Raw genomic sequence first — 22,034 nt, forward strand, 5'->3', positions numbered from 1 at the left:
GGCCTTCTTGTCTCTTAGGGTGATTGGGAGAAATGAATGACACATGTGAGAGTACTTTGTGAGCTTTGACACCTGGGACACATAAAAATTGTTTGTATAATTTCTACTTACCAAGACAAGGCAAGAAGATTTTGATTATCTGAAACTCCTGGTGTTCCATGAAGTTAGCAACAGGCTCAAGAAAGAGAGAGGGTTTGTTGGAATAAAAAAGAAAATTCTGACCACTAGGATCATTAGACATCATGGAATCTTTTCAAAAAGGCTTCTGGAAAAGAATAGACAAGAATTGATCCCAGATTGTTTAGTCATGTCTTGTAAGCAAGAACCTAGATCAAATGACTCCTACTTAGCTTCTTGTGTTAAATTTTTTAAGCCTCCTGTGTAAGGGTTAAAGTGGGAAGATTCATAGATTATTGCCCTTTGGGTTTAAATGGGACCCTTTCCTAGGTCTAAGGCTTACTGAAATCTACGGCGGCTTCCTGAAAGATGCTTTCAGAGGATGTGAGTGAATGGCAATGTTTTCTGAAGCAATGGATTGGGGAAAATGGGTGGAGTGGGTTGCAAATAAGGTTTAGAAGCAATGTGGAGAAATAGTTTTGTAGTTTCTAAAAAAAGTTCAATGAGCAAGTATGGTGGTTTTGAGAAAATTCTTAAGAAGAATTTACACATATAAGAAAGTAAACATATAGGGTTTTTTCCCTCACTTGAAGACATTTTTCATTGGTTTTACAAAGAAAAGAAAGGAGAGAGAGAGGTACATCAGTATGAGAGAGAAACATTGATTGATTGCCTCTTGTACGCACCCCAACAGAGGATCGACTGGGGATAGAACTCCTAAGTTTTCAGTTTACAGGACAACATTCCAGCCAACGAAGCCACACTGGCCAGGGCACATATAGGTCTTTTAAATGTGTAAGTTTGGGAGTCAAATCTGCTTCAACCACTAATAACTGTATGAGTTGGGTGAGTTACTTGAACCTTATTTAACTCTTCTGTAAAATAGAGTCAATAATTGTATAAACTATTGAGGTTGTTGTAAAACTTAAAGTGAAATAATGTAAAGTGCCTAGAACATAGTAAGAGATCAGAGAGGTAAAGGAAAACCAATTAAGCCAGGGAGTACTTGGGTCTGGGCATGAGCAGGGGTTCATGGACTCTAGCCTTGGGTCAGACCTTGTCAAGTCCATGGAACACAGTAGGCACACACTATATGGTAGCAAATAGCTGGCATAGGTTAGTCATAGAAGAGCTGTAAAGAGTCACATACCTCCCCACATACACAAGCACACACTCACACAACAGATCATTGCTTAAGTTAGCATCTTCAGATTGAGAAGATGAATAAGAGGTCTGCATACCAGTGTGTTTTCCCAGCCTTGTCACAGGAAGGAAGGAAGGTCTGCTGGGTCCCATGAATCCTGAGCAGAGGGGGATTTTAGAAGGAAGATTTCTGAAAAACTTAGATCCCATGCTGTAAGATGATTGGATGAAAGGATAGTGAGGCCTGCCAGACAGCACCACACGGGACAGTGGGAAGAATAGAGCCCGGGGAAAAAATGTGGCTTAGTGGTTTGTGGCATGGTTAGCAAGCAGAAAGTCCTGGATCCTACTCCTTCTTCTGGTTCTAGGAAAAGCCACCAGGGCCTCCATGCCTAAGTCAAGAAAAGACCACAAAGGAGCTAACTCTTTCATGCCATCAGCTATTTTGTGGCCTTAAAGCATTTCAACCTATTGACAAGCCTCTCTGATCATCTGCAAGGGAGGAAAAAGAAGTGAGGAGTCCCCATTTCACAGAGACAGAAAGCTTAGGCTCCCTGAAGGTGAAACACATCCTAATAATCACACAGAAAAAAAGACTAAAACTAAAACAGGTCTCCTTTTCCTGGGCCCAGATCTCTACCATCTGAGAATCTTAAACCTATATGGTAGCCAAAATGAATAAAATGTTCACACAAAGTCAGACTGTGTCTCTTCTTTCTCCCTAGCATATGTTAAGCATAGGTCCAGTCCCCAAAGATGAAACACACACACATGCACGACGTGTATGCACATACACAAATACATACTCAGAAAAAGATGCTTCACAACTCTAGGTGGTGCCCACCGAGTGCAGCCAAGTATAGTCGTAAGCACTGGAGGATTTTTAAAAAAAGAGAAAGAAAACTTAGTGATATCAGATTGGTAAACAAAGGCTCACAGGAGAGGTGGCACTGAAGAGTTCTGTTGGATGGAAGGGAAGAGGGTGAATGCAGTCATTTCAGGCCAATGAAGCCAAGTGGAAGCGAGAAGTTGGAAGAGAACAGGGCATCATCTGACAACAGGTGAGAGCCCCAAGTTGGCCAGAGACCTTGTGTAGAAATTTTGTGGGACAGAAGGCTGCAAAGGTATTTGGGAGTATGAATGCAAAGCTTGGGTTCTGTTGAGGGCACTGGGCAGCCATTCAAGTTTCATGCACGTGGTGGGTTGGTGATGAAACTGGTGCATTCAGAAGACAGACGAACCTGTGGTCTAGAAAAATCTGAACTGGTTGCAAGATGCATTCTAGCCCTGGCTGGTGTGGCTCACTTCGTTGGAGCATTGTCCCATAAACTGAAAAGTCGGGAGTTTGATTCCCAGTCAGCACACATGGCTGGATTGCCGGTTCATTCCCCAGTTGGGGACCATATATGAGGTCGCTGTCTGTGGCATTAACAAGAAGCAACTGATTGATGTTTCTCTCCCTGTCTCTCTCCTTCCTTTCCCTTCTCTCTGAAATTAATAAGTGTGTCCTTGGGTGAGGATAAAAAAAACTATGCATCCATTTGCTGGCTGCCTGGGGTTGAAGGGAACAACCACATAAAGAATTAAGTTTATTGTTCTTATAATGGTAATGGTAGTAACTACCAGCAACAGCTGAACCTCCACTGGCCCTTAACTAGGCTAGGACAAAAAGATCAAGGGACTACAGTGGAGTCGATATGAAGAACTTGACACCCTTCACACCATTTCTGAAGACCCAGATCTCTGTTGCACTGACTCCAGCGGGCCTCAACCTCAACATTCTTGTCACTACAGCCTATATGAGAGCGAGCTCTGGCTCTATGCGGCCTCCTACTGAAACCCAGCTCCTCCCCCTCCCCTCCAGTTTACTCTAAAGCCCTCTGATTTCAGATGAAATGAAACAGAAGCCTCTGCTGTAGTCATAGTGACCAGAAGCTCCTGCATGTTGCTCCCCATTTCATCTGCCTTCATCAAGGTCCCTGCCTTATTGGTCCCCTGTAGCCTCACCCCCACAGGAAGGACTCAGTGGTGATCTCAACTCTTCCTCCACTTGCACCACTCTTTGGATGTTCAAAGTTGTTACAGGAGGATCAGAAGGGAAAGCGAAATTATAGTATCAATAGTCATAGCTGTTCTGATAGTAGTGGCTGTGGTAGTTATAGAAACTGTAGTATAGTTATATAGTATAAGAAACACATTTCCAGGTAATAATCATTGAGTACTCACCATGGGCCAGACACTGTGACATGCATTTAATCCTGTTTTCTGTTCATCACCAGGAGATGGGTAGGAGTACTTATTCCATCTCACACATAGATAGGGTTTCTTTGGTGGAGGTGCACATGGGGTTCTGGATTCCAGTGGCAGAGCTGCAACAAAGGCCAGTTTTCCCACGACACCAGCTAAGGATGCCCTATTCTCCCTCCCCTTCCACTACCAGCCCCGAGTCCCTATCCCCCACTTCTTCACAACACACAGCTGAATCTTGCAGCCCCCTTGACTAGATACACGTTTGTACACTGCAGTGCAGGTAGCTTCAACCTGCACACAGATGGTTGTGAGTCACTTTTCTGGAACCTGAAATAATGTCACCATAGAAGTTCATTTTATAAATGCTGGTTTTTCCTAATTACGATTTAACTGAGTTATGCTATAAATAGCAGCAAACTCATTCAGATTCCTGGGAGATGAGGTCCACAAGATTTACAAAGGAGAGTTTCTTTCTCCTACTGGACATATGACCTGCCTTAGGCAACATTTGAAATAGACAAAGCTGTCTTGGATTACCACCTATCACTCTCTACTCCCTCTCCCTGAGACCCCTCTCTGAGAAGTTCTTATCTACTTTCCCCTCTGAGGAGACCTTCCCCCACCCCACTGAAACCCCTGCCTTCTGCCAGGCTTGACATACTCTCCTTCCCAGCTGTCTCAGCTCATGACCAGCCCACCATGGAACTTAGCCTCTGGGGTCAGCACATCTAAGGGGCTGCTGCTTCTTCCTCATTGATTCTTCAGCAACTCTGAATCAGAGCTCAATGGCTCACTAGACGTTACTGGCTACTTCATCAAGGATTTCTCAGAAGCAAAATCCTGAGGTAAGGCGTTCCTTAGCTCAGAAGGGTAAAAATGAAGCAATAGATGCCCCTCTCAGCTATAGAAAACAGGCATTTTTAAATTGGGGCTTCCTCCTGGGCACTGGCCTGCCTTGCAGCAGACATCAAAACAACACAGACATTTTACCACATGGTGTGGATCATTTCTTAAGAAATGAAGGCCCTTCTGAAAGAGATGTGAAGCGATCTCTAGGGCTTTCCAGTAATATTCTTTCCTCCCAGAGACAGTCAATGTGAGAAATCCACTTCCGGAAGGTGATCACCTCCCTCCCACACCCCGCCACCCCCAGGCCTGTGCTCTTGAGGAAAAGGCAGCATCACGTCCTCCTAGCAAGCGGAGGCCCTCTGATTTCCACTGCTCTCAGCAGGCCTGACTCACAATGAAACTGCAACCTCAAGAACATGAGGGGCCAGGATTGCAAGAAGGAAATACAGGTGAACACACGCAAACTGCCTGAGGAAAAGGTTTTGTTCCTCTTACAGAATGGCATTTCAGCTGGGCAGAAGTTGTGAACTGGAAGTGACTGAAGGAGCCTGCAGTCATGCTGACCTAGTGGATTTGGCAGAGAGGGAAAGTATGCATCAGAACCACACGTACCACCTAAGTTCTGCCAAAGAGAACAGATGGGGCAGGGTTGGGAGAGGAATTAGGGGAATAGCAAAAGTCTGGGATGTTAGATTTGGAAAGTATCTTAGAAAAGTAACTGTCAAATCTCCCCCTTGCACATGCAAAAAGGAAGGCTGAAAGATGGGAAAGAATGTTTTCAGGATCTCACAGTGGAAGGTCCAAGGCTGGTTACTGTTATTCTAGACACCTAAGCCAGAGCTCTTTCTACTGTAGGATTGACCACACCCCCACTTGCCCTGGCCTCCTGCAACATCCTCAGAATATTGGGGTTGAGATCCTGTTGTGTTCCAAGTCTTCAGGTCCACAAAGAGATACATCCAGTTCTATAGCAGCTGAGCATTACCACACAAAAGTATTAGCAACCACAACTCAGATGTGTTGACAGCTTGTTATGGGCCAGGCACTCACCTAAGCATCCGTGGGCATTCCATTCTGTCCCTACAGCAACAGCAGGAGTCATTAGCTCCAGCCATAGACACTCCATCATAGGAGTGTTCAGAAAATTGTCCAAGGTCACACCAGTGGTGAGGGGCAGAGCTGGGCTGCAAATTTAGTCTGAACCTAGGGCCCACACATTTAACCACCACACTCATCTGCAAAGATCAGCCCCAAAGCAGGGCACATGGTATGCTTTGCAGTAAGTGAACACTTGGACCCAGAGGGGTGAGTATTGGCAAAGTGGGGAAGATGAGTGCTTTGCTATCAGAGATCTAGTCTTTGCTATCAAATGTCTATGAGGTCTGCCACAAAAGAGGCTTCAGTGCACAATTCTTAGCCACTCTTTCATGAAATCAATCAATCGACTTTTTAATACCAATTTATATCTAACCTCCTGCTTGATGCTTCTGACCTTACTACTAACAACAGTCCCAGATCACCCAAAAGCCAAGGTTCAAACAAATTCTCTTCAATTTTTTGAAAAACCAATATTTTTTAAAGCATTGATATAATCATCAAAAGTAGCCAAAACTTGTTGGACTTCCTTAAACTTATCTTATAGTTTAGTGGTGTGTTATTTTCAACTGCATTCAAAGCTTAAATCATTTTAGGGCCTCAAAGTTCTTAGTCCAGCTCTGGAATAAAAGAGATTCTGTTTCCACTCATTCCATAGGAAGTCTCCCACAGTCAAAAGGGTAACAGGGATCAAGGTTTAATACGACTACAAAATGTGTGGCCCAGTTTCTAAAACAGTACCCACCTTATCAGTGATTTCTAAACTAGCCAGATCAATAACAGCCCCTAACTACATATGCCACTCTATTTGGCATGAGGTGAGAAGAGAATAAAAAACAAATTGTACTAATTTGATTGGTTAAATCCTGGAAGTTGGACTGGGAAATGTCTAATTTTATTTCGTAGGTTATTCTGAAAACTGAGAAAGTACAAGCCTAACCAAAGAGAAAGCAGAGTTTTTTTAACTTTGTGTCAGAACTGAAGGAGAGAGAGAGAAATACAGAGAAGAATTAAAAGTGGAAGTGAAAAGTGGAACCCAAAATAAGCTTGCAGTAGAGTCCCTCCAATAGCCCTGTGCCGCCTGATCGCACACAGCACCTCAACCGGTCAGAAGCCAGGGGCCCCTTGGAGAAGGGGGTTTACAGTAATAGGTACAACATGGTACATCAGCCCCCAAAATCGCATGGTTTCTGACTTGAAACCACAAACACTGCGTGTGAGGAAGCACTTCAGCTTCCATGACATACTTGATGCACACAGGAGTTGCAGCACTTTAAGGACCGTACTGGCTATTTGGAAACTCTGAAAAAAGAAGACAGCAGTGAGGCACTAGGCTTCTTCTTTCTCCATGCAGACCAGGTGCCCTTGGCTGTATCCCTCACCCCTTCCTCTGAGGCCAAACTTTGATCACCCTCCTCTTACTTATCTGCACTCAGAGATTTTTGTTAAACATAAGTGTCACAACCACAACAACATATCACAACACACTGAATATAGAAGCAAATGTAAAAATACAAGCTCTTCTATTAAAGCAGATATTTACAGAGGTTTGGAACAAATTTCAATGTCACTCTTCTCACTAAATGTGTTCTGACTTGGAAAATATAGCTATTTCTCATAAAAATTGTTATTTGTGTTAACATTTAATGGGTCTTTAGTATTATTACTTCAAAATGTCATAAATAAGCATGTTTTTAATTTCTCTTGATAGATATAACTCACATAAGTAAAAGTTCCTCAACACTTTTCAAGAATGTAAAGAGTTCTGAACCCTAATGACTTAGAGAATCTAGGGCCACACTGGACATAGCAGCACTCTGCCACTCCCTCCCTGGGAGTTTACGACCTAAGGCTGGCATGTAAATGACATAATCACAGTAGAAGTAGCATGAGTCCAGAATGAAGGTGAGATCAGAGAAAGAAGATGACAAGTTTAGTCTCATATTCAGAATAAACTACATAAACTAGGGTGGTCCCAGGGCAATGAAAAGGTGAAGCTTGTTGTTCAAAAATTATAAAAATTTCAAGATAGTGGCAGCAGGGCAAGGGCAGAGATTTTCCAAGTGTGGGACTCTGTGTGAACACACAAGTCTCAGGATCACAAAGCCAGTGCTATTCAGACATGCTGAGTTTGAGGTGTCAGCCATCCAGAGAAGATTTGAGTAAACTCAATCCCATCAGACTAATGGTACTGGAGCCACTTGCACCCAGGTGCAGAAACCCACTGGCTATCCCAGGTTGTCATGCAAACAGAGCAAATCAGCTATAACCTCTGGGTAACAGGAGACCTCCAATGCCCGGTATCCTGGCTCCAGTAAACCAATGTCTCATATGACAAGTTACATACAGATCATGGTGTGCCCTAAGGAAAATCCAAATTGCTTGATTCTCCTCATTGCACAAAGGGGAATTCCACATTGGCTGTCCAGAGATCAGCCTTTCCGCTGTGGTTTACAGTGTCTGCCTCATCTGCCTGCCACGATCCTCGGAAGAGCACCCAGTCAGGTTTGCATACACTTTGCTTTACAGGGCCAAGGGGTCAACCCCAGTTCAGCTCCTTCAACCCACCAGGCCTTCATTATAAAGCACCCCAGGCACAAGACCAAAGTCAGAAGAGCCCAGAACAGGACTGGGGCACAGATCCCTGCCCTTTGGACCCCCTCCTGGCCACGCTTGGGGGTGTGATGCCAGACTTGGTGGATTGACCAGGCCTGTTGCAGCACGACCACTGAGGAAGTCTCTGATTGGGGAGCTACGAAAGGTTATTCAAGAGAATACTCGAAATTTCAAGCTGGGGAACTATTTGTATGCACTAGATGTCCTAGATAAGAAGAAATGAAAGTCCTACTATTAGCCCGCCATGAAGTAGTAACTCCTAATGGGTGAGCAGGAGCCAGTCCCCAAGGGGATTCTTCATCCGGACGGTGATCCCATTGCCCTAGGAAGCCACCATTCCACCTTCTCTGCCTGCAAAATGAACCTGTGTGTTCCCCCTCAAATGACCCTGTGAGCAGGTAAACTGGCTGAAGCCTGAGTCCAGCAAGCCCCGATTCCTTAGCCTTCCTTTCAAGGCTCCAGTGCAGACCACAGGACTTTCCCCACATTTGGGTCTGAGTTGCAGAATCGCTCAAGGGGCAGAGCAACTATACGAAGAAAGCTGTCATTTTGCTGAGGGTAGATAGGAGGTGACTCCTTACAAGATCTAGTGCACTGTAAATAAGACCCTCCAAAATGTATTCACACACACACACACACACACACACACACACACACACACTCTGGCAGTTCTTGTATGCCTAGACTCCTCTGCAGCTAAACCAGTGAAACTCACTGGATAGAACTTTTGAGAAAGCGTATTAGGATCCCCTAGGCTGATATGCTTTTGAACCTTTGGACTTTACCCATGCCCCTTCTCCCTGACATCTTGCAGCAATGAATAGCAGAGCAGGGAGGCAGGAAAAGCAGCTTGTAGGTGGCATGTGAGAGTTGTCTATATATATATCCCTTGCTTTTTAAAACCATGCTTATCTAGTAAGATTTTTTTCATTTGCAGCTGAATACCAAAATTAGGGAATATTTTTGAGCAGAGGTGGAAGAGAAGAAATCTTTTTTTCCTCCCACAACCTTCCTCTTATTTTCCAGTAAGCCCCCAGTGAAAAATTCATTTAAATTCAATTTAATAAGCATATATTAGAGACCCCCTGTGCATCTGGACTTGAGGGAAATTTGGACTTAAACCATTTAATCTCAAGGAGCTCACAATTTGCTGAGTGGCATTTGTGTCCTCTTGAAATCCTCAAGCTCAAACGGTGCCCAGACTGACACCCTTCCATCCATATGTCCTGCTCTCTCACTTCCTTCCCTACACGGGCTCTTCCCTTCAGTCCTTCCCTTGGACTAAAACCCAAACTCAGATCTCCTAACATGCAGACTGTCAATATTTATTGCTCAGAGGTGACCCATGATTCTGGGACTTAATAAACCCTAAGGACTTTTTCAATAAAGAGATTATCTTCACAGCCTTGAGAAGCAGGATGACTTTTATTTTTATTGTTCTCCTTGTTTTGTCAATATGAAAGAAGAGTGTCTCAATTTTTCTCAAAATGTTCATCCCTATTCTCTGGTATTGGCTTGACATCAATCTTATGAGATATGTTGATAGGGAACATATTGTTATCTCTATTTGTTAATTAAGAAAATGTGTCACAAAATTTGCCCGTGGTTTTCTTTGACCAACTGGACTCTGAAATTCTTAGATAAGAGAGAACAATGATTTCAAATCAATGGAGAAAGCATCAACTATTCAACAAATGGCTTATGGATTAAAGAAAGATAGAAATGATTTTTGCCCACTTGCCTCCTCCCTGCCATCTTGTGCATGAAGGTACATGTACATATACATACATGTACATATATATATCTCAAATCACAAGAAAGTGGAAGAGATGCTTCTTGCCTCCCTAAGTTGATCCCCCATCCCTCTGAGTCCTTGCCTGTGCGCAGACCAGCCTCCTTAGCATTCTTCCTCCAGCCCTAGCCAAGGTTCCCAGGAAACTATGCTATTCCCATCCTAATATAATAAAGAAGAAGCTGTGTACCTGGCACCTACCATGGGCCAGACCCTGTGCTCAGCATAAGGCATACCCAGGATAACAAAACAACATCCTGCTTCAGAGACCTCACAGCTGATGCGAGGAGACAAGGTGTGGGCATGGATGATAGCTGTAGTCTTATAGGGTTAGTAGTGGAGGAAAGCACAGGGCATGGTAGCTAACAAAAGTTAGAGGGATCCATGCTGCCTGCATTGAGGAGAAGAACCTCAGAGCCTTGCCCTTGTTCAAGTCCTCTGCCCTAACTGCTCTGCTACATTAAATCTGTACTTGGAACACTCAGCCCAGATAGGGGTCAGCCTTATAGGCTAAAGCAGACCCAGACCAGAAAACCCAGGAGCCAAGAGCAAAGAAGGGAAGAAAGGATGCAAGACCCAGCTCCTGGCTCCTCTCTGTTTCCTGGTTATAAAACAAAGTCCTCCTAAGCCCAGTTCACATCTGGCAGGAGAAGCAATTCCTGTGTTAGCACCACTCCTGTCTCCAAAAGGCTCTTTCTCCCTTCACGACTCTTAAATTTCTATAGTAACATTCCTCAAAGGATTGAGAGGAGAGGTTGTAGTCCCCTGATTCTGACTTACAAGGTACAATTACAGGATGGGCCCTCTTGCTTCTCCTTCCTACTCAGTCCATCCTGACCCTAGTGTGTCCACTACACTTGTCTAAAACATCTCCTTCTCTGATGCGGCAAGCTCAGAACCCAACACCGTTCAAGGTGTCCCAGTACTGATGCAGGGGGGCAAGGAAATAATAGAAAGCAGGAGATGTCCTACATCCTGGTCCCCTAATAAGTTCCCCAAGTCCCATCCTATGTGAGGCCCAAGGCCATATTGTTGCCCCCTGGGACAGACAGAAAACAGACACAGAGAAGTCAAGGAACATGACCCGGATTTAAAGAGTGACAGAACCAGGACAGAGCCCAGGCCTTCAGCCCTCAATCCCAGGTCAGTGTTCTCCCTTATTACTGTCTTCACTGGTGGAAAAAGCCCCTGTGGTAAGAGGAGGTCAGGGCACAAAAGACCCCCAGAGATTTCCCAGAGACCTGAAGAAGTATGTCATTTCCCCCGTCTTTCCTAACCAGAGGAAGAGTAATGTGCCTCATTACATCTGGCTACTGTGCCCCCCCCCACACACACACATGCATATACATTAACAGGTCCAAATGCAAGACAATAAAGGCTTCTTTGGGAAAGGAGAGAAGAAATAGGTAAAAGAAAAGAAAGGTGCCTGCAAGCCAGCCTTCATGGAATCCTGACTTATTTTCTGTGTTATTTCTACTTCTTCCTCCCCCTCTTTCAAGCTTAAGTCTCTAGTCATAGAAGCTACAACTAAAAGAAATCTGAAAGCCTCTAATCCAATCTTTTTATTCCACACATTGGGAGGAATGTAGAGCAGAGTAAGAAGCACAGATGGTGCCAGTGTCAGGCCAGCCTGAGTGCAAACTCTGTCCCCCTCACTTAGCGCTCATGTAACTTTGTGCTGATTACTTAACACCTCTGGCCCCAGCCTGCTCACTAGAAAATGGAGGCGATAAGGGTCATGGTGACTGGCAGCCACCAAACTTATGATAGGAATGAACTACTCTTACTAACTTACCCCCAAGTCCTGGGACAGCCAAGGAGGTGGAGACATGGTCCTCAGTGTCTCAGAGAACCCAGAGCCGGAGAAGAAGCCTGAAGCTCACCCCACACCCCTTTCCATCCTGTGGGAAGCCAACATCTTCAAGGAGCAGCCTTGGAACAGAAAATGAGAGAAGCAGAAGACAGCTTTCATTCAGGAAATCTAAAGGCCCAGAGAATTGAGGCGACTGCCTAATTCAGCAAGGAGAAGCCCTGAGTATTCAACCCAGGTTAAAAAGGGATCCAATTCTTTCTCAACCTCAGTATACTGTGGAATGGCCAATTTGTCCACGTCACTATGACCTAGGAGCACGTGAAGGGAACTCACAACTGTGGGCTTCTGCGCACAGAACAGCTGTGCATCTCAGGAAATCAACTTTTTTTTATTAAGAGAAGCTGAAAAATTATTTAAAAAGAGGTAGCTAATTCTAAATATAGCTGTCATGCAGTTCTTCAATTATCATTTTTGCTTACGATGCAAAAAAATTAGCACTTAACAAAGTTCATCGAATGCAAAGTTAAGAGTGGTCTACAGTAAGGGAGGAGGAGCTTTTGGCAGGAAATGTGGGGTTTTTTTTAATGAATGAGAACAATATAAAAGGGGACACAGTAGGTGAAGGTCTACACATCAGGGCCTTGCTCTTGCAAAACCAAACCACAAGCCCGACTCAGAAGAGGCAGAGCACCACCATGCCCAGCTCAGCACTTCTCTGTTGCTTGGTCTTCCTGGCTGGGGTGGGGGCCAGCCAAGACCAGAGCAGGCTATCTGAGAACAACTGCAGTGACTTCCCAGCCAACCTGCCCAACATGCTTCGAGAGCTCCGAGCTGCCTTCAGCATGGTGAAGACTTTCTTTGTGAGTATGATGCCCCCTGTCCTTCCTCCCTGAGACCACCTGAACTAGGCATTCTGCTAGAGCTGCAAGAACACTCCTTCCTGTTCTCCTCCATCCCCAGCACTCATTGCCTCCAAAGTTAAATTCTTAAGAGATTCCCCCCCATCAACTATGGGTTCAATGATTTAAGCTAAGCCCGGATGGTGCACCAAATGTGCGGGTAAAAAGCTGCCTACGAGGTAAAAGCACTCTCTCTCTCTCTCTCCTGTGCTCAGAAACTTTTTACAAGATTCTGCTGGAGCTCAATGCTTCATTAGCTGGGAGAAATCAAGAAGTGGGGGACTAAGGGTGAAGATGCTGCCCACAGCCTCTGGCAGCGAAACATAAATTACCTTTGCTAAATAGCAGTCCAGAACCTGAAAGGCTGCCAGCTGGGGAAGTGCCATGCAGGGGGCATCTTTTGTGAGGAGATGCCTCCCATTCCCAGAGAGCCCAGAAAGCTGCAGCGGGTGAGAACAGGACCGGGCTGGCGGCAGAGAGACAGGAGAGAGAGCTGAAAGGCTGACATGGGTGGCTTCTCCAAACCGGATGTCTCTGCAGGAAAAGGACCGGGACCGAGTTGAGCTTCTGCCTTGGCTTCAAAATTAGGCAGATTGTTTTAAACAATTTGATCCTGAGCGGGAGGAACTGATTTAACTAAGGGTTCCAGCACTGCAGAATGCCTCATTTTGAAAATGCTCCAATTTTGAACCAAGGCTGCATTGATTAAATATCAAAAGCTCTATAATAAAGAACATTCGTTTCAGGTATTTCCCCAAACCTCAGGTTTATTCTCATGTTGTTCTTCTTGCAGCAAATGAATGACCAGCTGGACAGCATGCTGTTGAATGGGTCCTTGCTGGAAGACTTTAAGGTGAGAGCTGGGTGGGTGGGTGAGTGTGACCCCTGACTAGGAGAAGTGAGGCTCTGCCTCACACTCGCAGAGAGCTGGGTCTGCTTTCTTCTCTTGAAAAGGAGAAGTGGGAAGATCTTAACTCAGCACAAGGCCAACCAAACCGGAGTGTTACAAAGGGCTCAGTCCTGGGGGGAGGCGGGTGGTAAAGAGAGGTCCTGGGGAACAAAGCCATCCTCTCCAGCTAGTGGCAGCAGCCATTTCTCCCATTCACAACCCCCCAACCCATGCTTCTGCCCTTAGGGTTACCTGGGATGCCAAGCCTTGTCAGAGATGATCCAGTTTTACCTGGAAGAGGTGATGCCCCAGGCTGAGAGCCAGGGCCCAGACATCAAGGAACACGTGAACTCCCTGGGGGAAAAGTTGAAGACACTCAGGCTGAGGCTGCGGCGCTGTGTGAGTAGCAAGCCAGTTCTCTCCCTTTTGGCTTTTCAGAAACACCAGAACACTGCCTCATCCCCTCACACCACTCACACCCAGGCACACAGAGTGCTAGGAGCCCACTCATTTCTCTCTGAGCAGGGGGTGGGGTAGCTGCTAGGCATTTACATGTGAAGATTTGCAAACAGCTTTCCTGTTATTTGTGAGTCATTTGTGGTTTATTAACTACTCCCCTGTCTCTGCATGAAAGGGGCCCAGAGCTTTCCTCAGGGTTCCCTTGTTCCTTGAGGAGACAGGAGGTGAGGATCCCGGGGAAGGAAACTTCACTTCCTTCTTATTCTGAACCTTTTGAAAGCAGACTGACAGGATTTTCCCTGGTTCTTCAGAAGGGCCCCAAGGTTCATGTCAGTGAACAATTCCCCAGGAAAATCTGTTTCTCCAACTGAAGCGTTACTGTCATCAGTGGTTTCCCTGGTTCTCTTGCAGATAATGGGAGATCAGCATATTTGGGTCTCTACCTGTAAGATGGGACTATTCAATGTGTTCAGTCCACGTAGTTGAGAGTGTCTCTATTTCTCAGGGACTTAGAAATGATCTTCAGTGTCTGGGACTGAGGATAGGGACAGGACAGAGAAGCAGGAAAGGTCAAAAAGGCTGGCTCAGCATCTAGGCAGCACTGTGCACAGCAGGGGAGGAATCTCCAAGACCTGGGCTTTCAGCAAGCCTTGTAAACATTTCAGAACGGCTCCTGGGCTACATTGCTTCTCTGTCTGGAGGGGAAGAATGAGAGGTAGGGATGGGCAGGGGAAGGCATTCAGGACAAGTTTGGCCCCTACTTCTTTCCACCAGCTTTTCCCTCAAGTGCTATGGACTCAGAAGCTCGGAGCCAGAATCTTTAACACTTTCTCTTTTCTTCCACAGCATCGCTTTCTGCCCTGTGAAAACAAGAGCAAAGCAGTGGAGCAAGTAAAGAGTGCCTTTAGTAAGGTAAGCTTACATGGTGACAGGGAGGGTTTTGGAAACAGGACCTCTGCCCGGTCCCCAAGGGGCAGAGGTTGGCACATGCTCAGTTGTCCCTATTCTTCGTTGGGAGGAACTGTGGGAACCCAACAGGTGGTGTGATCGCCTCAGCCAGTGAGGATCTGCCGCCTCGGTTATATTTGTTTTCTGTGAAGTCTCTTTGGGGGTTTCTAAATGACTACTCCCTGCCTTTGCAGGCCTGTGGGTTGAGCCAGCCAACCAGCCTGTGAACACAGTGAGCTAGGTGCTGGGGAGAGTGACAAAGGAAACAGAAAGTAGCTTGTTGGGAATCCAGGCCGAAGCCACACGTGCAGGAAGCCGACACGTGAATGTGCACACACAAACACACCCAAGGGTTCAGCCTAGACTCCCCAAAACTCAGGCAGAGCAGGAAGCAGCATCCTCGCTTATCTAGAGTTGGTCCATGCCCACTTCCCATCTGCCACTCACAACTCCTGAGGTACCTGAAAATGGCAACTCTCAAACCAAATGGGGTTTCACACTTCCAACTGTTTGTGAACATTTAAATCCCATTTCCCAGAAGCCATTTGGTCTGTGTCTTCTCCAGGGGCTCAGGACAGACCCTGGGAAGGGTTTCAATACCAGGGGACATGAATCCCCTGACATAGGCCAGAACAGCTGGGTGAGTCCTACTCAATCTGTTGGTGGAAGAGAATAAACCTAAAAGAGGCTCCTTTCTCACTGTCCTGCTTTCAAAGTGGTTCCTCTAATGTTTTTTCATTGAATTCTGAATAAGCATCATGTGAGCACATGACCTTTAAAATTGTTGGAAAGGCACTGTTTTGAAGACTGTGCTTTGCAGACTGGATGTTCCTCTTGCCACCTACTGCTAGCCATGCCTCGCATCAACGCAGAGCCTTTCTCATGGCAGCTGGACATATCCTCAAGTTCTCTGGGCCCATCCTTCACCTCCCAACTTGAAGGGTCAAGTGCAGCTTCTAGGCCCCAGGGTCACAGCATCCAAGTGAGAAGCCAACTTTACTTATTCACTCAGATTAGGTTTTCACTAAACATTTCTTATCTTCCCACACAGCTCGAAAAGAAAGGGGTCTACAAAGCCATGAGTGAGTTTGACATCTTCATCAACTACATAGAAGTCTACCTGACAATGAAGATGAAAAAATGAAACAGCCCAAGGAACAAAACATCCAGGATGATGACTCGACTAGACTCTAAGAAATAAATTAAAGATCTTCAGAATCGTATCCAGGGTTCCAGGAGAGATGAACCAGCTCCTTGGAGAACCCCATAGTACCTCTCTCCTAGAATATTTATTACCTCTGATACCTCAACTCCCACTTCTATTTATTTCTGAGCTTCTCTGTGAACTATTTAGAAAGAAGCACAATATTATAATTTTTTCAATATTTATTATTTTCACCTGTGTTTAAGCTGTTTCCATAGGGTAACACCTTATGGTATTTGAGTGTTTTAAGAGAAATTGTAAGTTATATAATGAAAAAATGTTTCTTGGGAAGCCAACAGAAGCTTCCATTCCAAGTCTGACCATATTTTGTAGCTATTGAGCTGTTTCCCATGACTTCCCTCTAATTTCTTTTGTCACTGGGCTTGGGGCTCCCAGAGTGTTACAAAAATCTCACCCTGTTAGGAAGAGAAACTAGGGAGCCCCTTTGGTGATTACTATCCCAGTGGCTCAGAGGGATTCCCCTGACCTCATTCCCCAACCACTTCATTTTTAAAAACTGTGGTCAGCTTGTTATTTATAACAACCTAAAATTGGTTCTAATAGAACTCAGTTTTAACTAGAAGCAGTTCAATTCCTCTGGGAATGTTACATTGTTCGTCTGTCTTTGTAGCAGATTTTAATTTTGAATAAATAAATGGGTTTGATTAAAATTATGTTATGGTGTCAGTTGATTTCTGTCTGACTAAAATTATTCCCTCAAAGTATCCAAGATAGAAGAGAGTAGATGAGTGAATTCTGCATTCCAGAGTGAGATGCCAACTTCCCTCTCCCAGAAAGAGGGAAGGCTCCAAATCCAAGCAGGGGTTGGGGGAGATATTCTCCCTTAAATGGCCAATATTGAAGACCACTATAGTCTTTCCATAAACTCAATCCTTGAAGGAATTACTCAAAGAGCATTCTGATTTTTGAAGCTAAGAATAAATTGGAAGAATAAGCAGAGGAAGTTTTTTAGTGTTCTTTGCTTCTTCAAGCACCCAATTTCCAGGTGTGAACACTCAGTTGCTTAGGTTGTTGGAAGGACTGAGATGGAGTGCTCTCAGGGCTCCAGCACTTGGAGATGGCCCCAGGGCACACAGCTGGTTGTGACTGGTCTTCACAACTACAAGGGTCCACCGAATCCTCCCTGAACTGAGGCAACGGGCTGGTCCAACAGAATAGAACATAAGCAAATTAGCCCGCTCAATAGGAAACCCAGGGTTTCAAGCTGCTGCCACTCTTTGAGCCATCAGACAAAGATGAGATTGGCTGCTGATTGGGATCTGCTGGGAGGATCATGGCAGCTGGGGAAGCCCTGCTCAAAGCCCAGTAACTTGGAGGGGCAAAGGGAAAAGAATGGGCTAAGTAAACACTGATCCCCTCATGCTCTGCCCAGGCAGCCCTAGTTCTAGGGGAGGGTAAGAGCTGACTGGCTGTGGTCAGTTTTTCAGTAAGACCTGACTCACTTCGGTTAAATTAACCATAGGAAGGAAGTGGGGAGGATCAAAGCCGAAATTCTGAGATGAAAGGTTAGGCTTAAGAATGGAAGCTAGCAGAAGAAAATGATAGAAGGAGTGACATACTCTTCACTAAGGCTCTCCTTACTGAAATGAAGAAGAAGCTATGAGGCCCTCAGCAGAGAAGGTTCAGGCATGTAGGGCTATTTTCCTGGCAGCACACACCAACTCAAATTTGAGGTTGGCACCTCATGTGAGGGACATCTGAAGCCAAAAGACAGAAACCCACCTGGGGAAGCCACACAGCTAATCAGATGTTGACAAGCACAATTTATTGAGCTTATTTTGAGCTCATCAGTACTAGGCATATATAGGGTCCGGCAGAGGTAAAGCCTGCTTGAGTGTGGTTGGTAGGGTAATAATATGGGTGCAATAATTTATAGTTTTAATTTGAACATTTCATGTAAAATGTTATATGGTGTGCTCAAGTGTGATACTATTATATTACAGAATTACATGCTTATGATGTTGTAATGAAAAGATTTTGTAATATAAAGGGGCAATATTTGTGCCCTGTATATATCAGGCTTTGTTGCTATTTTCTATAAGAAGAAACTGATTCAGAACTGTTGATATGGCTTGGCCACATGGGTAGTGGGGAGAATGGTGAACTGGGCATAGCATAAAACACCTTCCCCTTCATATTAATTACTTATTGCTGTCCCCAAAATATAGCAGCTTGAAACAACAAACATTTATTATCTCAGTTTCTATAGGTCAGGAATCTGAGAGTGACAACCAGGGGTTCTGGCTCAGGCTCTCTGAGTTTTCAGTCAAAATGGCAGCCAGGGCTGCCATCACTGGGGCTAGACAAGTCTCATGCAAGATGGCACACTCCCATGGCTATCGACATGAAGCCTCAGATCCTCACTGGCTACTGGCTGGTAGCCTTGGTTCCTCACTACATGGGCTTTTGCCCAGGGCTACCTGCATGTCTTCACAGCATGGCAGCTGTCTTCCCCAGAGCCCATGACCTGAGAGACAGACAGCAAGGAGATAAGCATAGTGTCCTTTGAACCTAATCTCAGAAATCTCACACCATCGCATCTGCTACATTCTATTTGTTAGAAGTGAATTGGTAAGTATAGCCCTTATTCAAGAAGGGAAAAATATAGATTCCACATTTTGAAGGTAAGAATACCAAAGAATTCGTAGATGTATTTTTATTTTATTTTTATTTTTTATGTAAAAGCAATCTTTATTAAAGATAGGTAACCATTCAAATAAGCTGTTTCAGATAATAAGGAGTTGAGGGTGGATAGCTGTTTAAAAACCAGTTTTATAAAGATGCTGCCATTTAGAGAATGACTAGTGAATCAGTATGTACCTAAAATAGCAGCCATATCATCTGAAACTGCTTTAGCTAATTGTACTTAAATTCTACATTCCTGACAATTTTTTTAAAACAATACCTTAAGTAATTTGACTGAAGTTGGGGAGATCCAAATCCTGCCCTGCTACATAGTAAAGGTTACCACTAATTATTTCACAATCCTCTACATCCACCCCCTTTGAAATCTAGGCAGGTTCTAGGACCATCAGAAGAACTTACAGTGTTCAGACCCAGGATGAGTTTACAGTTTCCACTTCCTGTCTCTTTGGACCACTTTCTATGAAACCTAACTACCATTGTGTGATGATGCTCCAATAGCCTCTGGAGAAGACTCTGTGGGGAGGAACTGAGGCTGCCATCCAACAGCCAGCACTAACATAAAGTGGTTCCTTCTGCCCTTGTAGAGGCTGAATGAAATAGAGATGAGCTATCCCTACCATGTGCTCCCAAACTACAGATTCAAGAGTCAGATAAATGATTACTGCAACACACTTCAAACTTTAATTCAAGTTATTCTAAGATTTAAATTTCAAGGAGCAGTGAAATAAGTCATAATTATGTATTTTGAGCATTTGCTACGTGCTTAAGGTTTACACATCCTTATTCCCTACAACAATTATTGTTATTTCCTCTATTTTATAGACAAGGCAATTATAAACATTGCCCAAGATCATGTAATAAGAGAGTAATATTCAAAACCAGATCTAGCTCCAAGGCACATGCTTAGGAGGAAAATGGGAATGAAAGGAATTCCAAGCTAATACTAAGGACTCCAATCCTTACAAATACAGTATGAACTAGAAAATATGTCAATTAAAAGTATGTCCTGAGGGTGTCCCAATATTTCTTAGCATAACTTTCAAAATTGGCACTAATATTTTTTGAAGTATAGTATTCATAAAACATTTCCTGAGTATTTACAGCTTTATAATACATAGACATATTCTGAAATGACTACACCCTTCTAAGAATTTAGAAGAAATAGCTCTGTCCCAGGTCAGGGGAAGGGAAAGAGTAGGTAGGCATCAGGGAGCACAGAGGACTCATCATCATAGACACTACCCTTCATTCTTCAGTTCTCTCTCATTGGCTCCATCTAATGTTGTTTACTGGTTCCAAGCCTCAGTTTCTCATCTCAAAAACTAGCAGAATTTCTTTTCCAGGTGTTATGGGCTAAATGTTTATGTGCTCTCAAAAGTTATATGTTGAGTAATACATCACATAAAAGCAAAGACAAAAATCACATGCTCATATCAATAAATGTGAAAAACACTCTCGATAAGGTACAGCACCCATTTATGATAAAAACACTCAGCAAAGTGGGAGTAGAGGAAGCATACCTCAACATGATAAAGGCCATATATGAGAGACCTACAGCCAACATCATACTCAATGGGCAAAAAGTAAAATCTTTTCCACTAAGATCAGGAACAAGGCAAGGATGTCCACTTTCACCACTTCTATTCAATATAATATTGGAAGTCCTAGCCACAGCCATCAGAAAAGGAAATAAAAGGCATCCAAATTGGAAAGGAGGAAACAAAACTGTCATTGTTTGCAGATGACATGATAGTGTGCATAGGAAATCCTATAGACTCTACCCAAAAGCTGCTCGACCTAATAAATGAACTTGGCAAAACAGTGGATACAAAGTCAATATCCAGAAATTGAAGGCATTTTTGTATATCAACAATGAAACAGCAGAAGCAGAAACCAAGAATAAAATCCCATTCGATATAGCAAAAAGAAAAATAAAATACCTAGGAAGAAACCTAACCAAGGAGGTAAAAGACCTGTATGCAGAAAACTACACAACACTGAAGAAAGAAATCAAGGAATACACAAACAAATGGAAACATATACCATGTTCATGGATTAGAAGAATTAACATCATCAAAATGTCCATACTACCCAAAGCAATTTACAGATTCAATGCAATGCCTATTAAAGTACCAATGGCATATTTCACAGACATAGAACAAACACTTCACAAATTTATATTAAACCATAAACAACCCCAAATAGCAGCTGCAATTTTGAGAAAGAAGAGCAAAGTAGAAGAGATCACAATACTTGATACCAAACTGTATTACAAGATCACTGTAATCAAAACAGCCTGGTACTGACATAAAAACAGGCACATAGACCAATGGAACAGAACAGAGAGACCAGAAATAAACCCAAGTGTCCATGGTGAATTAATATTCAACAAACGGCGCAGCAACATAAAATGGAATAAAGATAGCCTCTTCAACAAATGGTATTGGGAGAACTGGACAGCTACATGCAAAAAAATAAAACTTGAGCACAACCTTACACCATACACCAAAATAAATTCAAGGTGGATAAAAGACTTAAATATAAGCAGTGACACCATTAAAGTCCTAGAAGAGAACACTGGCAGGAAAATCTCAGATATTTCATGCAGCAACACTTTTACTGGTATGTCCCCAGGAGCAAGGGACATAAAGGAAAGAATAAACAAATGGGATCTCATCAAAATATAAAGCTTCTGCATGGCTAAAGAAAATAGTATTCAAATAAAAAGAGAACCAACTGTATGGGAAAACGTATTTGCCAATGATACCTCAGACAAGGGTTTCATCTCCAAAGTATACAAAGAACTTACACAACTCTACTCTAAGAAGACAAGCAACCCAATTAAAAAGTGGGCGAAGGACTTGAACAGACATTTCTCCAAGGAGGACATACAGAGGATCCAGAGACACATGAAAAGATGCTCAATATCGCTAGCTATCAGAGAGGTGCAAATTAAAACCACAATGCAATACCACTTTACCCTGGTCAGAATGGCCATCACACACAAAGCAACAAACAAGTGTTGGAGAGGTTGTGGAGAAAAGGGGACCCTAGTTCACCATTGGTAGGATTGCAGACTGGTACAGCCACTATGAAAAACAGTATGGAATTTTCTAAGAAAACTAAAAATGGATCTGCCTTTTGACCCAGCAATTCCACTGCTAGGATTATATCCTAAGAACCCTGAAACACCAATCCAAAAGAACCTATGCCCCCCAATGTTCATAGCAGCACAATTGACAATAGCCGAGAGTTGGAAGCAACCTATGTGCCCATCAGTAAATGAATGGATC

The 22,034-nt window shown here is 43.9% G+C and overlaps 1 protein-coding gene and 1 long non-coding RNA gene across 2 annotated transcripts; one reads left to right on the forward strand and one right to left on the reverse strand.

The window, feature by feature from the left end:
- Positions 1-117: 117 nt before the first annotated feature.
- On the reverse strand, positions 118-13,779 carry LOC119056841 (uncharacterized). Its single transcript, XR_005083957.2, has 3 exons — positions 13,716-13,779; positions 3,487-3,629; positions 118-265 (listed from the first exon to the last, which is right to left on the reverse strand). It is a non-coding gene; the product is annotated as an uncharacterized LOC119056841 (long non-coding RNA).
- Positions 12,321-16,726, forward strand: IL10 (interleukin 10). The gene is made up of 5 exons (XM_037155299.2): positions 12,321-12,535; positions 13,368-13,427; positions 13,710-13,862; positions 14,769-14,834; positions 15,922-16,726. The coding sequence occupies exons 1-5, from the start codon at positions 12,371-12,373 to the stop codon at positions 16,012-16,014; spliced, it is 537 nt and encodes a 178-aa protein (XP_037011194.1). The 5' UTR covers positions 12,321-12,370; the 3' UTR covers positions 16,015-16,726.
- Positions 16,727-22,034: the final 5,308 nt, after the last annotated feature.

This window comes from Artibeus jamaicensis, unplaced genomic scaffold (assembly GCF_021234435.1).
Source record: "Artibeus jamaicensis isolate MK-2021 breed Jamaican fruit bat unplaced genomic scaffold, CSHL_Jam_final contig_475, whole genome shotgun sequence".
NCBI classification, from domain to species: domain Eukaryota; kingdom Metazoa; phylum Chordata; class Mammalia; order Chiroptera; family Phyllostomidae; genus Artibeus; species Artibeus jamaicensis.

What these genes read in the sequence shown, in the direction of transcription:
- IL10 (XM_037155299.2), top strand. Translation starts at nt 12,371, where the DNA reads ATGCCCAGCTCAGCACTTCTCTGTTGCTTGGTCTTCCTGGCTGGGGTG. An exon ending in GCATGGTGAAGACTTTCTTT is followed by an intron (nt 12,536 to 13,367) that starts GTGAGTATGATG and finishes TTCTTCTTGCAG; the next exon opens with CAAATGAATGACCAGCTGGA. An exon ending in GGCTGAGGCTGCGGCGCTGT is followed by an intron (nt 13,863 to 14,768) that starts GTGAGTAGCAAG and finishes TTTCTTCCACAG; the next exon opens with CATCGCTTTCTGCCCTGTGA.